General features: G+C 50.8%; 6 protein-coding genes and 1 non-coding gene across 7 annotated transcripts; 1 reads left to right on the plus strand and 6 right to left on the minus strand.

Annotated features, from left to right (window-relative positions):
• Nucleotides 1-156: 156 nt before the first annotated feature.
• BABINDRAFT_169987 (ATP-dependent RNA helicase) lies at nt 157-3,471 on the minus strand (the record flags this gene model as incomplete). Its single annotated transcript, XM_019130707.1, has 3 exons — nt 157-1,355; nt 1,410-1,614; nt 3,460-3,471. 3 exons carry the CDS (start codon nt 3,469-3,471, stop codon nt 157-159), a joined length of 1,416 nt encoding a protein of 471 aa, XP_018988167.1.
• Nucleotides 3,472-4,746: 1,275 nt separating this feature from the next.
• BABINDRAFT_159337 (uncharacterized protein) lies at nt 4,747-6,183 on the minus strand. Its single transcript, XM_019127597.1, has one exon. The coding sequence runs from the start codon at nt 6,065-6,067 to the stop codon at nt 4,985-4,987; it is 1,083 nt and encodes a 360-aa protein (XP_018988168.1). The 5' UTR covers nt 6,068-6,183; the 3' UTR covers nt 4,747-4,984.
• Nucleotides 6,184-6,347: 164 nt separating this feature from the next.
• BABINDRAFT_159338 (uncharacterized protein) lies at nt 6,348-7,847 on the minus strand. Its single transcript, XM_019127598.1, has one exon. It carries the CDS (start codon nt 7,778-7,780, stop codon nt 6,584-6,586), a length of 1,197 nt encoding a protein of 398 aa, XP_018988169.1. The 5' UTR covers nt 7,781-7,847; the 3' UTR covers nt 6,348-6,583.
• Nucleotides 7,848-8,175: 328 nt separating this feature from the next.
• On the plus strand, nt 8,176-8,257 carry BABINDRAFT_t22. Its single transcript has one exon. It is a non-coding gene; the product is annotated as a tRNA-Leu (tRNA).
• A 207-nt stretch (nt 8,258-8,464) lies between these two features.
• ALG2 (GDP-Man:Man(1)GlcNAc(2)-PP-dolichol alpha-1,3-mannosyltransferase) lies at nt 8,465-10,059 on the minus strand. Its single transcript, XM_019126849.1, has 2 exons — nt 10,019-10,059; nt 8,465-9,968 (listed from the first exon to the last, which is right to left on the minus strand). Exons 1-2 carry the CDS (start codon nt 10,053-10,055, stop codon nt 8,644-8,646), a joined length of 1,362 nt encoding a protein of 453 aa, XP_018988170.1. The 5' UTR covers nt 10,056-10,059; the 3' UTR covers nt 8,465-8,643.
• A 145-nt stretch (nt 10,060-10,204) lies between these two features.
• Nucleotides 10,205-11,604, minus strand: CGT1 (mRNA guanylyltransferase). The gene has a single exon (XM_019127599.1). The coding sequence runs from the start codon at nt 11,564-11,566 to the stop codon at nt 10,292-10,294; it is 1,275 nt and encodes a 424-aa protein (XP_018988171.1). The 5' UTR covers nt 11,567-11,604; the 3' UTR covers nt 10,205-10,291.
• Nucleotides 11,605-12,186: 582 nt separating this feature from the next.
• Nucleotides 12,187-13,985, minus strand: HRR25 (serine/threonine protein kinase). Its single transcript, XM_019132103.1, has 2 exons — nt 13,799-13,985; nt 12,187-13,752 (listed from the first exon to the last, which is right to left on the minus strand). Coding segments are annotated over exons 1-2 (1,206 nt in total). The 5' UTR covers nt 13,801-13,985; the 3' UTR covers nt 12,187-12,548.
• Between the last annotated feature and the right edge of the window lie 38 nt (nt 13,986-14,023).

Below are 14,023 nucleotides of genomic sequence, written 5' to 3' on the forward strand. Positions count from 1 at the left end.
CCACGACCCATTGAATCTCCATCTCACTTTGAAACCCAGACGTTGCATTCAAAACAATCACCCCCACCTACTTATCCAGTTTACCATCTTGGCTCTGCACGATACCAAGGATTATATACATATTTACAGGTTGAAGCCCCAGCCTCGAGCTCCCGCCTAGGCAAGCGGAATCTGCTTCTTCACCACCGCCGGAAGACCCTTCACCCAGCCTTTATCCTGGTTATTCACAATCATAAACACCCTCCCCTTCGTGTTCATCCTTCCGGTTCTCCCCGCCCTATGGACCAAATCAATTGACGTGTTTGGCACATGGTACAAAACCACGTTCTTAATCCCGTGGAAGTTCAACCCCCTCGCGAGCACATCCGTTGTCACCAACACCTTCAACTGCGACTGAATCTCGCCTGTCTCACCGATATCTTCCAATCGTCTAGGTGGGTTCAAGAACAACGCAATCTTCTCACCTCTGGTGTCTGCCGAATCACCATCACGGCCGCCCATAATAGTCGTCACATCATGGCCGTACGTCTCCACCAACAACTCGCCCAACTTCTCAATGTCCTTCTTTTCGTTCACAAAGATAAGCACCCGCTTTTCAAACCCCTGCTCGGTCCCGTCCTTGTGGATGGCGTACAAAATCTGCGCCAACGCCTTGTTTCGCGAACCCTTGTATGGCGCGGCGGCGGCATCGATGACCTTGAAGTCAATGGACTTTGGGATCTTGTGGATCTTCGCAGTGGCGATCGGAGTCGCCACGGGGAACAACTTTTCCACGGTCCTGTTGAACTCCCTCGGGATGGTCGCACTCACAAACACCAAATCGGTCGTGTTCGGACACAACTGGATGCAGTCGTACGTATCCTCGACCCAGGATTTGTCCATCAACGTATCGGCCTCATCCACCGCGATGTACTTTACCTGCTGGAACAACTTCAGCGGCGAGTTGAGCCGTCTCAAGGTGGTGATCGTCTTGAGTTTGTTCGGCGTAGTCACCATGACATCAATTCGGTGCTCGAGCTTGTCAAACAACTCGTTGTATGGGGTGCCACCGCCCCACTTGAAGACGTTGAGGCCCAAATCTTCACTGACCGCCGCGAGAGTACCGTAAACCTGGGTGAGCAACTCATGTGTCGGGACCAAAACCACCGCCCGGATCTGCTGTTTGTCTTTGATTATATCCCAGCCAGCAGCCAACTCATCCTCCTTCAACTTAGAGAGCATCGGCGCGAGGTACGCCCACGTCTTCCCCGACCCAGTTTCCGCCGACAACACAAACGTCCTGAGCTCCTCCGGGTTCCTGCGCTTTTCCTGCATGATCTTGATTGCTGCCGCCTGTATCTCCGTTGGCTTGAGGTCTAAAACAATCTCCTCTGGCACCTGACGCTGCGAGCGCTTCGTCATCAAGTGGCGGTTGCTGTTGATATCGCGGCACACGCTGTTGGTGGTGAGTTCCTTAACAATAGCCGATCGGACGTCTGGTACGAGTCTGAGCTGCTTGAAATCATCTATTTTCGATGCGAGCTTTGTAATCCCTTCCATGGATCGGGTAGCCGGCTGGTGCAAGCCCGAAAAATCGCCGTATCCGTACGGCTGCACCGCAGCGTCCTTTTGGTTCTTTTCCGCCTTACCTTTGGAATCGAGGAGTCTCGGATTTGGCTTGGAGCCCTTGGTTGGGGTAAGCTTGGAGCCCTTGACCAGGGCAAGCTTGGCGCCCTTAGTGTTTGGGGGGCCCTTACTGGGGAGGCGGTCGGATTTTGTTTTGCCAGAGGGGCGGAACACGTTTTGTTTGACATTGCGGCCCAAGACTCGTTTGTGCGCCGATCGGGAGGCGTTTCGCACGAACAATGTGCTCACAGAGGTAAACAGAAACATCAGGTGGATATAGGGAGATCAAGTGAGCATAGGGTCAGATATGAAAATTTATGCAGCCGCAGGAAAAATAGAGGCAAAAAAATATAAGGATCACGTGAGGCGATAACGTGGTCACATGAAGGTTGTTTTCCGATTAATGAATATGTAGTTTGACAATTGTCACAAAACCAGTGAGACTAAGCTTAATATCTTATTTGGTATAGTATTAAAAAAACCAGCGGGACCGAGCGTAATATTTTGTTTAATATAGTATTTCAAAGCTGAGCAAATGGAGGGTATTGAACTTTCGTCTTTAGCTGGTTTTTCTAAATCTTTTTAATATACCCGACGATTGCCAAAATCACAGTACGTTATATTCATAATAGTATCAGTTCAACTAGATCCTATATCTCATAAGTTTCTGCCAGATTGGAGGGGTCTTATGACAAGAAACTTAAACCTTCGAGCTGCTCCCTTACCAGGCATTAGGGAAAGAACTTTTACGCATTCTTTATTTTCCGTTCGCTCTCGCAACGCCATTTAGTCAGTGCCAATTCACTGATAAAGTGGACGCTGGAATGCTCAACGAGATAATTTCATACTCATTCATTTGTCCAAATTCGCAGTGGATCTCTCCAGCCTTCACACACTAACAAACGATAATGCGTGCTTACAGGCAGGTCACGGTCATGCCAGGCTCTACTCAGCATCCCAACCCAGGGATCTAAATATCAGCATAAATATCGTACAATCAAAAATTCCCCTCATAAATATCCCTTTATATCCACCAACATTCAGTTTTTACGATAAAGAAACTCCCCATCACACTCCACGAAACCCACCCGAGAACGCAGCCCTCGGTGGCTTTATCCTGCACTTACTCGACGAAAATTACACCATCCCGACGTTCAACAAAAAGAGTCTCTTCTCATCACATCATCTGAGACTATTGTGCATCCTAGACCTAACCATGTCATCGGTATCTGACCTCCTTACTCAGTTGAAGCTCCATGCAGCGAACGACGCCCACGCGGAGGTGTACGCGCTCGCGCGCACGTATTTAGCTGCCCACCCCGCGAGCCTGGTGGCGTTGAAGAGCGCGCTCGTGGCATTGGTCAAAATGGACCGCTACGCGACTGCCAGCACACTCTTGGTGAAATACCCCGCAGCGGTTGAGGAAAATCCGGCAGCAGTGCTCGTGGAGCAGGCGTACGTCTACTACAAGCTTAACCGGTCCAAGGACTTGCAGCAGTTGGTGCCGCTTTCGACGCCGGATCGCGCTTTGAAGCACATCTTAGCCCAGGACTTGTACAGAGCCGGCGAAAGCGACAAGGCATTGAAGCTCTACCGTCTGTTGATCCAGGATAACCGCAACTTGGACGACGAAACGGAGTTGGGCTGCAATGAGAGAGCGGTTCTTTCTCAGAACCCGACTTCCGCGCCGTTGACGCCAGACTCCGCGTCCACAGACCAGCAGTTCAACACCGCATTGATCCAGATCGCGCGGAAGGAGTACTCGCGCGCGATCGCGACGTTACTGGCCGCGCATGACCCGGCCGCGCGCATCCAGACCGCTTACGCGCACCAGATGCTTGGGGAAACCGATACCGCGGCCGCCATCTTAAAGGCGTTGGATCTCGATGATTCATTTGACAAGCTCATTGCCGCGAACAATCTCTACTCATTAGGGGAGAAAGACGCTCTTTCCGTGACGTTCTCCTTTGCCAATGCCTTGCAGGGGCTCCGTCCAGCGTTGACCACTGCCCAGGTGGGTGCCCTTGAAAGGAACCAGGCGGTTTTGGCGCACCTTTTGGGGAAGAAAGTCACCTCTGATCCCGACGCTAGCAGCTCGCTCTTACCTGCTTCCCTCGCGGTTTTGAGCAGGTACAATATTAATATCCAGCTCTCTGCGGACGCCAAAGCGGACGCCAAGGTTTTGTACCACAAGTCGCTTGCCCGCCCAAATGACTTGCCCTTGGCTTTGACAGCTGCGCAGTTCAACTGCGACGTGAAGAATTTTGACAACGCGGTGTTGGTCTTGGAAAACGTCTTTGCACACAATACGCAGGAGGCCGAGCACTTGTTGGCCAGGCCGGGCATCACTGGCTTGTTGTTAGCGTTGTACGAGCAGCTCAAGCGTGAAAAGGCCGCCGTCAGCTTGTTGGCCCGGATCTCCGACTACTATTCCTTCAAGCTTGTGGATGACAACTTTGAGGAGTTTCAGTATGTGAAGCGCATCGCCTTTAAGTTGTTGCCGCACGATTCAGCCAAGGCCCACCGTCTCTTGGAGGAGTTGTCGATGTCCTGTGACTTTGCCGAGGACGATGTGTTGATCCAGTCGTTCTTGAACAAGACCGATGAGGGGTTGACCACCGTGGAAGCGTTGACCGCGGCCCACAGCGTGGACGCGTTAATGGAACAGGGCCTTGACAATGTCGTGGTTAGTACCCGCAAGAAGTCCCACAAGATCTCTAAGGCTAGAAGAAATGCCAAGTATCCGAAGGCGCTCCTCAGCCAGATTGATGCCACCTTACCGAAGGCCGAGCAGCGCCAGCAGTTGCACGCGTTGTTGGCCAAGAAGCCAGCAGACGACGAGAGATGGTTGCCGTTAAAGGACAGATCCACCTTCAGACCGAAGAAGGGTAAAGGCAAGACCGCTACCCAGGGCTCCATCAGCGGCGTCGCCGTCGACGACAAGCTCGAGGATGGCATTCCGGCGCCAAAGGCCAAAAAGGTTGTCCCAAAGAGTAAGAAAAAGAAGGGCAAGAAATAGTGTACAGTAATGATTGAAGTGAAAATGAAAGACGGTAGTGTAAGCGAGACGGCTGAATGAAAGTTTGAGGGGAAAGTAGCAGAGGCGCATGAAGTGTAGAGTCACAGAGCTTACGATAATTTCCAGGCTACAACCCAGTCTTAATTATCTGTTTACCATGTGTAACAAAGTTCGTAAACAGAATATATGCTAAAATTCAAACAGAAAACGTGCAGCAGATCCAGTATTCCAGCTACGCTCTACCTATGCTTCGGACTACCCCAGAGAAACTCAACCAACTTTGTCAAGCTTCGTTGAAATAGCAAGCCCAAGCTAATTCCGCTTTTATACAACATCCCTCCGGGACTTCAGTCTCGGGCGTTATGCCCTACTGAACATCCCAAACAACAAATCTACAGCCTCAACCTCCTCATTCTCCACCGGATGGTCGAACAAAAACTCCGGCTTGAACGGCCACATGGAAAAAGTTTTCGAAACCAACACCCATTCGTCGGCCGTCAACTCTCGTGGTTTCCTCTGCAACACCCCCGAGAGTTGCTCCGAGAAGTACTCCTTGCTCCCCGCGCCCAACACCATCAACGCTGTTTCCAAACGGACATTTCGGAGCATCATCAACTGCTTCACAACATATTCAAAACTGTCTAGATCGAGAGCGTGGTTGCATGGCTTGATGTCAAGAAGACTAATCTCCTGCGTCATGCTGTGCACCTTGTAGTCGGTTTCAGGCTCGAGGAGAATTGGGTCGTAGCGTGCCAAGTCCGCAGCAGACCACGTTTCCGAGCTCTTGGGGGCTGTGGTGGCAACAAGTGTGGTATCGGTGAACTGCTCACCGAAAATCGCGAGCCGGCCGCGTTTCGGCGAACCCGCGGGTGCAAGCAACTTGGACGCAGTCGCGGCATTGGTCCACACCAACATGCGCGCGCGGCCGTACTTCTGGAGCCAGTTCCGGTTGCCAATGCACCCAAGCCAGCGCATCAACGTCTTTTCGGCGTACTTGGGGTTGGTGATGTTTGCGCTGATGAGAAATGCCGGGTGGAGGTTCGTGCGCGCTGCCTTCCGCGGGGTAAGGTATCCCTCCGCTATCATTTCGCTGTAGCTTTCCCAGTGGCGCGGGTCCTTGACCGCTTTCTGGAGATTTGTGTGCATAGCAGCGTTTATTTTTGCGTAGAAATCCCCGTGGAAGTCTGCTTCGCTCCCCATCACCACATGCTGGTGCGGTTTGAGGTGCTCGTTGACCAAGCCGGAAAACAATCCGTTGTTTGGGAAAATATCGAGGATAGCGAGATCGGAGCCGTAGGTGTCGCGCAAAGCCACTTTTTGGAGGATTTTGGCAACCGTGTAGGGGTTGGAGATGGCAGCGCTGAAACGGCTTGGTTTCATTGTTTGGAAGATGGATGTGGAGGAGACGTTCAGACTCAGCGAGATGGATCTGATAAGGCGCATTGTTCAGCCTTTGTGGTTGATATATAAGGGATTTTGGGAATATGGGATTCGAAAGGGTATAGGAGGATTGTGGTTGATATGTTGACGTGTTAAGGTTGTGTATTACTCCGCTTAATTAGCATTTGACAACGTGGAGCGATCGTGGGTTATGCTTATCTATGACGTAAAGGCTGGCCAACGGGAGGTGCGAATAAAGTTCGCGACACTCTGAAACGGGCTGTACAGTTAGTGAATGATCGAAACGGGCGATTTAGTTTAACAGTCGGTACGGCTGGATAATGAATAATTGTCGGCCTATATAGAAATATATCGGCAAACTAGAGACAAAATATAGAGCAAGAAGAAAAAAAAAGTTCCCGCCAGACTGGAACAATCTCTCATGAAAATTACTTGTGAGTAGTTGGGGTCGACCTGGCCATGGAGATCTGAACGTATCGGACTCCGACAATTTGTGCTTTCCAAATGGTGCTTGCTCTTCTCTAATACTATTTTCACATATATTAACATACTATAGACTCAGATAGCTCCACTATCTTCGTTATCCTCGCTCTCGCTCTCCTCAACCTCCTCCTGCCCGTAGTTGAGCGGATCGTATTGGCCCCTAACACTGTCCCTGGCTCTGGTCTCCTCCACCGTCGGTTCCGTCAACGAAAAGTTGATCGCGTCAATCGTGTTGTCTTCCACCACCTTCTTCAACGCGGGCGGCACTCTTCTAGTGGAGAGATCGATTCTCCCGCCGATTGGTAAGAAAACGGCGGTACTATTCTCGCGGTGCAACTCAACGGCCAACTCGTCGGTTCTGGCAAAACGGTTGAATTTCATTTCGTAGTCTCTAATTCGCTTGAACGAGAAGGTCTCGCTCTCGTCTAAGCCATGTGCGGGGTTGGCCTCACCGAACTTGCGCTTCAATGTATCGGAGGCAGCTTGTGAGGTCTTGTAGAAGGAGATCCATTCACCAGAGTCTAAGGTGGTCGGCTTGAAGATAGACGTATCCAACGCCTCTCCCGCGGACTTGTGTTGCTCGCGCGATAATGCCGCGGAGTTTACGAACTTGATCGTCATGTAATTCTGGTCCATAGCCGACGTGTCTGGTAAAAACGCCCACGTCTTCTTTGCCGTGAGGTGGGCCTTCTTTGGGTGTTTCAACGACGCCACGTCTGTGTCCAAACAAAACTGGAACGTGGCTTCCACCGCTGCCACTTGCGACTCGGGGTCGATGGCCTGCGCCTCTACCCGCTTCTTGTCCCCAGAATACCCCAGAATGGTGCTTCTTTTCTCTGAAATATACTCGGTTCTTCTCAAGAAACTCACACCAGGATCCTTGGCGGCCACACGCTCGGCACCTGGATCGCGGAGGAGAATGCGGTCGTCTGGGTGCAAGTCGATATGGTTGTTCAACGCAAACATCGCGCGCTCATCACCGTAATCAAGCACGCCGGGCATCGCTAGCAAGTCCAAGCGCATACCCACGCATCCGACCAAGCTCCGGAAGTTCTCTTTGCGGAAGACCGACGATAACAACGCCGGCGAGTCCACCAGCCCCAAGTCTTCCTGGGGGAGCGAGTTGTATGTGAGCAACTTTGGCGCGCACGGCGGCGGCGGCAAATCGTTCAGAAACCGCGTTCTGGCGATGTATTCCTGTTTGCGCGACATGATGGGCAGCCTAAAAACTGGATGGGGATAAGCAAAACGGAGCTTTTTTGTGTTGGCCATTGGAATGTGGACAGTGCACGACTGTGCGCCGTTCCCCCAGCACGTGATGAGCCGTAAACAACGACTGGTTTGTATACGGGCCATGTCAAGATAAAAAGTGAAATGGAAAGTTTGAAATATTTAACAGTATAGAAAATAATATATGGTATATCCGCTAGTTAGCGGTGTTGGATGAGAGGCTGGGACACTAAATTCTGAAGATTGGACGGTGAAAGCGGGCAGTAGGACTATCCAGGGTAGATAACACTGACTAGTTTTCCAAGAACCGATGGAAGTAGCTTACGAAGCGAGAGGTTTAGCCTAAATTAATGACGGAGTTGAAATCTATTATTTAGGTGATTCAATCAAATAAATGGAGGGCCATAGATTACCGCACTCCAGACTTTATATCTAATGGCCGTTTGGCCGAGTGGTCTAAGGCGTCTGACTCAAGATCAGATCTCGTAAGAGGCAAGCGTTCGAACCGCTTAGCGGTCATTATTTTTTTTTCCTGAGTTTGCTCACTTTTAAACTGTTAATATTTTCCGCGCCAGACGGTCCCCAAAGCCTGTTTTTTATTAACATCTCACTTTAAGTGTATAGACCTTTCACAGTACCCGCTGATCTCCCTGAAGGCTTCAACAAAAAGGTGGTATAGGAAGGAAACAGAAAAAGGTGGATAATGATCCAGCCTTTAATCATACTCGCACGTAGATTATCTTGAAACGGTATATACTTAATTATAATACACGTCCCGAAAAGGTTACAAGTAGAACGATGCTCAAGACGGCAACACTAGGAATCCGGAATGATATCATAAACGTGCAACCAAGAGACAAAAACATAACACACACCAAGCGTTGTGAATGTCTGCCGTTTTGCACCTACTTCTTATTATAAAGAGCAACAGCAAGCAACATCACTGCACATACAAACCTCCAACTGGAACTCACCGCCTGTTCATACCGATACACCTGCGGCAGAATCTCCTCCAACGTCGCTTCAATCTGGCTGGTCATAGCATCCCGCGAAAACAAGTCTTTGACCCGCTTTGGCCCGTTTTTCTGAATCTGGGCCACCACGTCCCGATGGATATCCTCCGTAATCAACTTCAACACCTGGGCCCAGAGCACATAGTCAGATGCAACGTTGAACCCGGTAGCCGCTGTTTTGTCATCAAAGTAGCTGACAATGCTTTCGAGCGGTCCTCCGGTATCAGTGGCAATGACCAACGTTCCGCACCGCATGCCCTCCAATGGGACAATCCCAAAATGCTCGTTGGTTGGGGTGTACAACAAGGCCAGCGCGGCTTTCAACAACTCGTCCTTAACCCCGGAGGAAACGGACGGCATGAAAATCACATCCGTGTTCATCGGCATGGCAATTAACTTTCCGCGCAAAACAATTGACTTGAGATGCAAGGAAGACGCCAAGGCCTCAAGCTCACGGAGATATTCAACGTTTTCGCGTACCCGCGCGTCGTAACCCCCCGCGATAACCAACTTGACCTTGGTGGGGTCGCTACGCGCTGTCTTGTACTCTGCAAACGCCTGCAACGCCAACTCGATATTCTTTTTACGCTCAAATCGATTTATCGAGAGAAAGTACTGCGCCCCCTGGAAAAATGCAGACACTTCAGTGGCCAACGCTGCGTTCTCCGGGATGGCCGTGTCCACACACGGATACACCACCGACACATTCTCCAAGTCAATGCGCTGGAACGCCTTTTCAAACATCGACTGAGTGAATTTAGAGTTCACAACAATCTTGTCGGCACAGCCAGTGGTGAGCTCTTCCAAGGTGTCAAATGGCTTGCGGTAGAGCGCCTTGAGGGCAGACTCGCGTGGCGCAAGGAACTGGTCCGGAAAATGGCCGTAGAAGAGCACCTTAGCAGATTTGTGTTTGAAGTAGTGGATAAGCGGAATCGCGACAGACAACTGGTCGACAATAAACACGTCGATCTGCGCGATCCGCCCCGTGAGCACCAACGCAAGCGTCAAGTACAACTGTCTCAAGATGGCAAACACGATATGGAGCTTCCCGAGCACCTTTGTCGGCAACCAATCACCATAAACCACCGTATCGAGTGCCCCCGATGAAACCTCCTCAAAACAGTGGGTCTTATCGCAATGGGAGGTGTACATCGTGACCGTGTTGCCGTTATTTTGAAGGCCAACCGCCGCGTCAACTACCAACCGCTCGGCACCGCCTGTGGGTGTTAGTCTGGAAAGGATAGAGCAGGAAACGAAAATAGCATACCGATGCCCAAATCTGGGTGAATAAACGCAACTCTCATGGATGGGTTGAGGTTGTATGAGCACAAAACGCTGTCGTGTTACGTTAGATTTAACCCAGCGCATGTGTGAGCCGCATCTGACCTGAAAACTTCCCTTCCAGGCCTTGCCCTTCTCCTTTTCATCCTACCTATTTACAAATTGGCCACCATGCCACTAGTATGCCTGTCTTATATCCTACCCCTCGTTTTTTATATACCTGGATATTCCGTCCATAAAATCGTTATAATACATATATCTAATCGGAAAGCTCGTACTCATCGGGGTCCTCGTACTGTGGAACATCATTATCCGGCTTTTCCACCTTTTGGCGTTTGGCTTCCTCCTCGTGAACCTCGGCCTGGTGCTTCACAGGCGGCGGCGGCGGGTTCATCGACCGATTCTTCCGTCTCTGCTCTTCATTATGCGCAATTTGCTCGGCCGCGGCAATCAACTCTTCCTTCGTGACCGAATCTTCAATGCTCTGCATGACCTTTTCAACCGTCGACATGTGATTCGCGTTGGCTTTATCGTCGCGGAAACGCAACATGCGCCACGCACCATCCTCGCGGCGACACTCAGCGATCCGCCCGTTAAGCGGCTCGTCGAGTAGCTTCAACTCCTCCCATTCGGTCTCAGTCACCGTAAGAATATTAAACTTTTCGTATTCCCTATCCCCTAACCATGCCAACAAATCAATTGCCGGCTTAGAGTCGTAGTCGAGATACTTTCTCTGGGGGTCGTCGTCCGGCAAATCCTCATCCACATACTCACGGAAGTGCAAGTCGAGCTTGAAGTCGATTGTGTTTTCCTCCGCGGGCTTCCACTTGAGCAACGTGTTATCTGTTCCGGAAACGTACGGTGCGTGGTCACACGTGAAAATCAAGCCATCGGAAACGTGCGGGAGGTTGGGGACTTGTGCGAAAACCTTGGGGATTCGCGAGCTCGTTGTTAACTGCTTCATTGTCACCTTGAAGGGGTAGCCCGCCACCACGTCCGGGTGCTTTTCCTTGAACTTGAGGTATGGACGCATAAAGTACATGTCGAGCTGACCCAAGCGCTTGTTGTAATCGTTCTTCACCAACTGCTTGTAGTTGATGGTCAAGCAATCAAACACCAAGAAGCGGATTTCTTTGCCTTTTCCGTCATAGCGGTTACTGTAGACCAACTCACCGTCGATAAGCGTCCCGTTGTGCAACTCCAGAAAGTCATTGTCGCTCAGCTTGGGGAAGAATACGTTGTGGATCTGGTAGAATTCCTGCGACCGCGTGACCATAAACACACCCTGCTGGGTGCCGTCGTGCAACACCAACATCAACACACGCAAGCCGTCCGACTTCTCACACACAAAGTAGTCGCGCGACAAAAGCGTGTCGATGTGATGGCGCGCGAACGACACCGGTTGTGCACCGGGGAACGAGTTTGCCTTGGGGCTGCGCAGGCAGAGGTGGTTCATCTGGCGACGAAGGCCCTCCGCCACATCGGGCGGCACGAGTGAACCGGGGATCTCAGGGGTGCTTCTATCGTGGTCCATCAGATGAAAGTGAGCTGGAGCAGAGGGGAAGGCGATCACAGTGCTTGCATTGCTGATATTTGCGTAGAAGTTTTGTACCGCGTCAACGCGGCATATACCACAGAACATTATTTCGCACGGAAAAAAAAAGGCTTTTGCATAACTGGGGTAGCCAGCATGAGACTTTGGTTTAAATAAACGTGTGTATCCATTACGTCTAACGTAGAGAAGTAACTGTGATAAATGCTATTAAATGGTTATGGCATATCGAGGAACCGTGCGGAGAGAGAAAACAGTTCATCGCATTTGTTAAAGCTGAGAGAATTCTATCCCTATGGGTCGTTACCTGTAGTTAAATCTCCACGCCCAATGCACCATAAAGCTGGGCCAATATAAACAAACGACCTTTATCTTTTGGCACATTGTTTGCAGCTTCAAAGTAACTTCCCGTTCTGATATACCGAATTATCTCCCATGGCTGACCGGAAAACGAGCCGGCTATTTCTCACCTATGGTTAGAGCATCCAACCGAAACTCAGGCAAAAAAAAAAACCAGCGGTGATCCTGTGCAATGTTTAACCCACCACTCAAGAACCTCTCAATATACCTTGGCTCTACATCTACATTTGTTTGCGCATGTACTTCTTATTAAACTAATATACATTGGGGTATAACCCAATTCAAAAAATAGGCAGGAGTGGGAGCGCCGCTGAAAATCAAAACGTCTGCCGTGAATAAAACTGTAGCTCGTAGCCATCAGAATTGGGCCGTATAGAAGGAGCAAAAACAGTTCTTGCGTTGTGCTCCCGGACGGAGATACCTCCACAATATCCCATTATCGCCAATGGCAGTATTTTTGCTCAACAAAAATGAGCATGGTTACCGTGACAATTGCGTCCAAACGCCGCTGGTTTGCGTCGCCAAAAAGCCGTCGGCCACAGACAGAGAAACCAGGTGCACTAGAGATGAATCCCAAGAGAAAAGTGAATTCTCAAATATCCAATCAGAGCCATGTGTGGCTGTATTGCGGGTTCGCCTTAGGATCGGCCTTAGACTGGGCCGCATGGGGCTGTGGCGGGACTGGCGACTGGGCGACCTGCGGTCTGAAAATCTGATACAGCGGGGTCTGCTGAGCAGCTGGCGGCTTGGAAAAGTCCTGGGAGCCGTTCTGTAAGGCCTGTAGCTGCTGGTGGGTAGGGGCGGGGACAGGCTCTGTTTGCTGGACCAACGCTGGCAAGGCGTTCTGGCCAGCCTCCTCCTCCGCTGGCTTGTCGCCGATCTGGCCCTGGCCCTGCTGTTGCTGCTGCTCGGCCTGCTTCTGGTGGTACTTGAAGATAGTCCAGTCGAACACGCAGTCGTATCTGTAGTTCTCCTTCAAGAACAAGTCTCTGAACAAGCGCCTGAGGAAGCTGTAGTCCGGCTTGTCCTCGAAGCGCAAGCCACGAGTGTAGTTGAGGTAGTGGACAAACTCGATAGGCAAGCCCTTGGCCAAGATTTCGGCAGGCGACGTCATCTTCTTCTCCATAATGCGGTCATATTTCTGTCTCTTGGTGGCCGCTTTCAACCCCTGCCATGGCAAGGAGCCGCGGCAGAAGTAGATTAACACGTACCCCAAACTCTCCAAGTCATCTCTTCTGGATTGCTCGATCCCCAAATGGGTGTTGATGGACGCGTATCTGGCGGTCCCGGTCAAATTCTTGTTCTCTCTGTACGGGATGTGCAAGTGGGTTCTCGGGTCGCGGTACTTTTTGGCCAACCCGAAGTCGATCACGTTCACCTGTGAGCCCCTTTTGCCGATCCCCATCAAGAAGTTATCTGGTTTGATGTCTCTGTGGATGAAACAGCGCGCGTGGATGTACTCAATGCGGCACAACAACTGTTCCGCTAATAACAAGACCGTCTTGTAGGTGAACTTGCGGTTACAATAGTTGAACAAGTCCTCTAAGCTCGGGCCCAACAAGTCGATAACCATGGCGTTATAGTCGCATTCGGTCCCGTACCATCTCACAAACGGAATCCCGACCCCGCCGCTCAACGCCTTGTACACCTTCGCTTCGTACTCCAACTGCGGGTGCTTTGCCCGCACATTTTCCAACTTGATGGCGACTTCCTCGCCGGAGATGATGTTGGTCCCGAGGTAGATGTCCCCGAAAGATCCCGAGCCGATCTTGCGGCCGATGCGGTACTTTCTGCCAACTCTCAAGTCCCTAGAATGTTAGTATCGGAGTGTATCAGAAGGCGGAAATCACATACATTATAACTGATAAGGAGGTGTGTTCTCCTGTTTGGTGTATGATTACTTTACTAAAGAATAAAGATGGTGTGATTTAGATCTGTCCGAGGGGAAAGAAGGCTATCTATCGTTTTTGCTGGCGGCTTGTGTTTTGGCCACAGATGTTGCAGAATTGACCCAGCCCAGCGCCAAAAGAAAGAAAAGCAAAGATTTTCTTGGTCCATGCACGCCGAGGCGGGGGGGGG

The sequence above is a fragment of the Babjeviella inositovora genome, assembly GCF_001661335.1.
Source record: "Babjeviella inositovora NRRL Y-12698 unplaced genomic scaffold BABINscaffold_1, whole genome shotgun sequence".
Lineage (NCBI taxonomy): Eukaryota > Fungi > Ascomycota > Pichiomycetes > Serinales > Babjeviella > Babjeviella inositovora.

Bases quoted from the DNA above. Each gene is read 5' to 3' on its own strand.
- BABINDRAFT_159337 (XM_019127597.1), bottom strand. From the start codon at position 6,067: ATGCGCCTTATCAGATCCATCTCGCTGAGTCTGAACGTCTCCTCCACA.
- BABINDRAFT_159338 (XM_019127598.1), bottom strand. From the start codon at position 7,780: ATGGCCAACACAAAAAAGCTCCGTTTTGCTTATCCCCATCCAGTTTTT.
- ALG2 (XM_019126849.1), bottom strand. From the start codon at position 10,055: ATGAGAGTTGCGTTTATTCACCCAGATTTGGGCATCG. The intron at 9,969-10,018 runs GTATGCTATTTT...TAACACCCACAG, and splicing joins TCACCCAGATTTGGGCATCG to GCGGTGCCGAGCGGTTGGTA.
- CGT1 (XM_019127599.1), bottom strand. From the start codon at position 11,566: ATGGACCACGATAGAAGCACCCCTGAGATCCCCGGTTCACTCGTGCCG.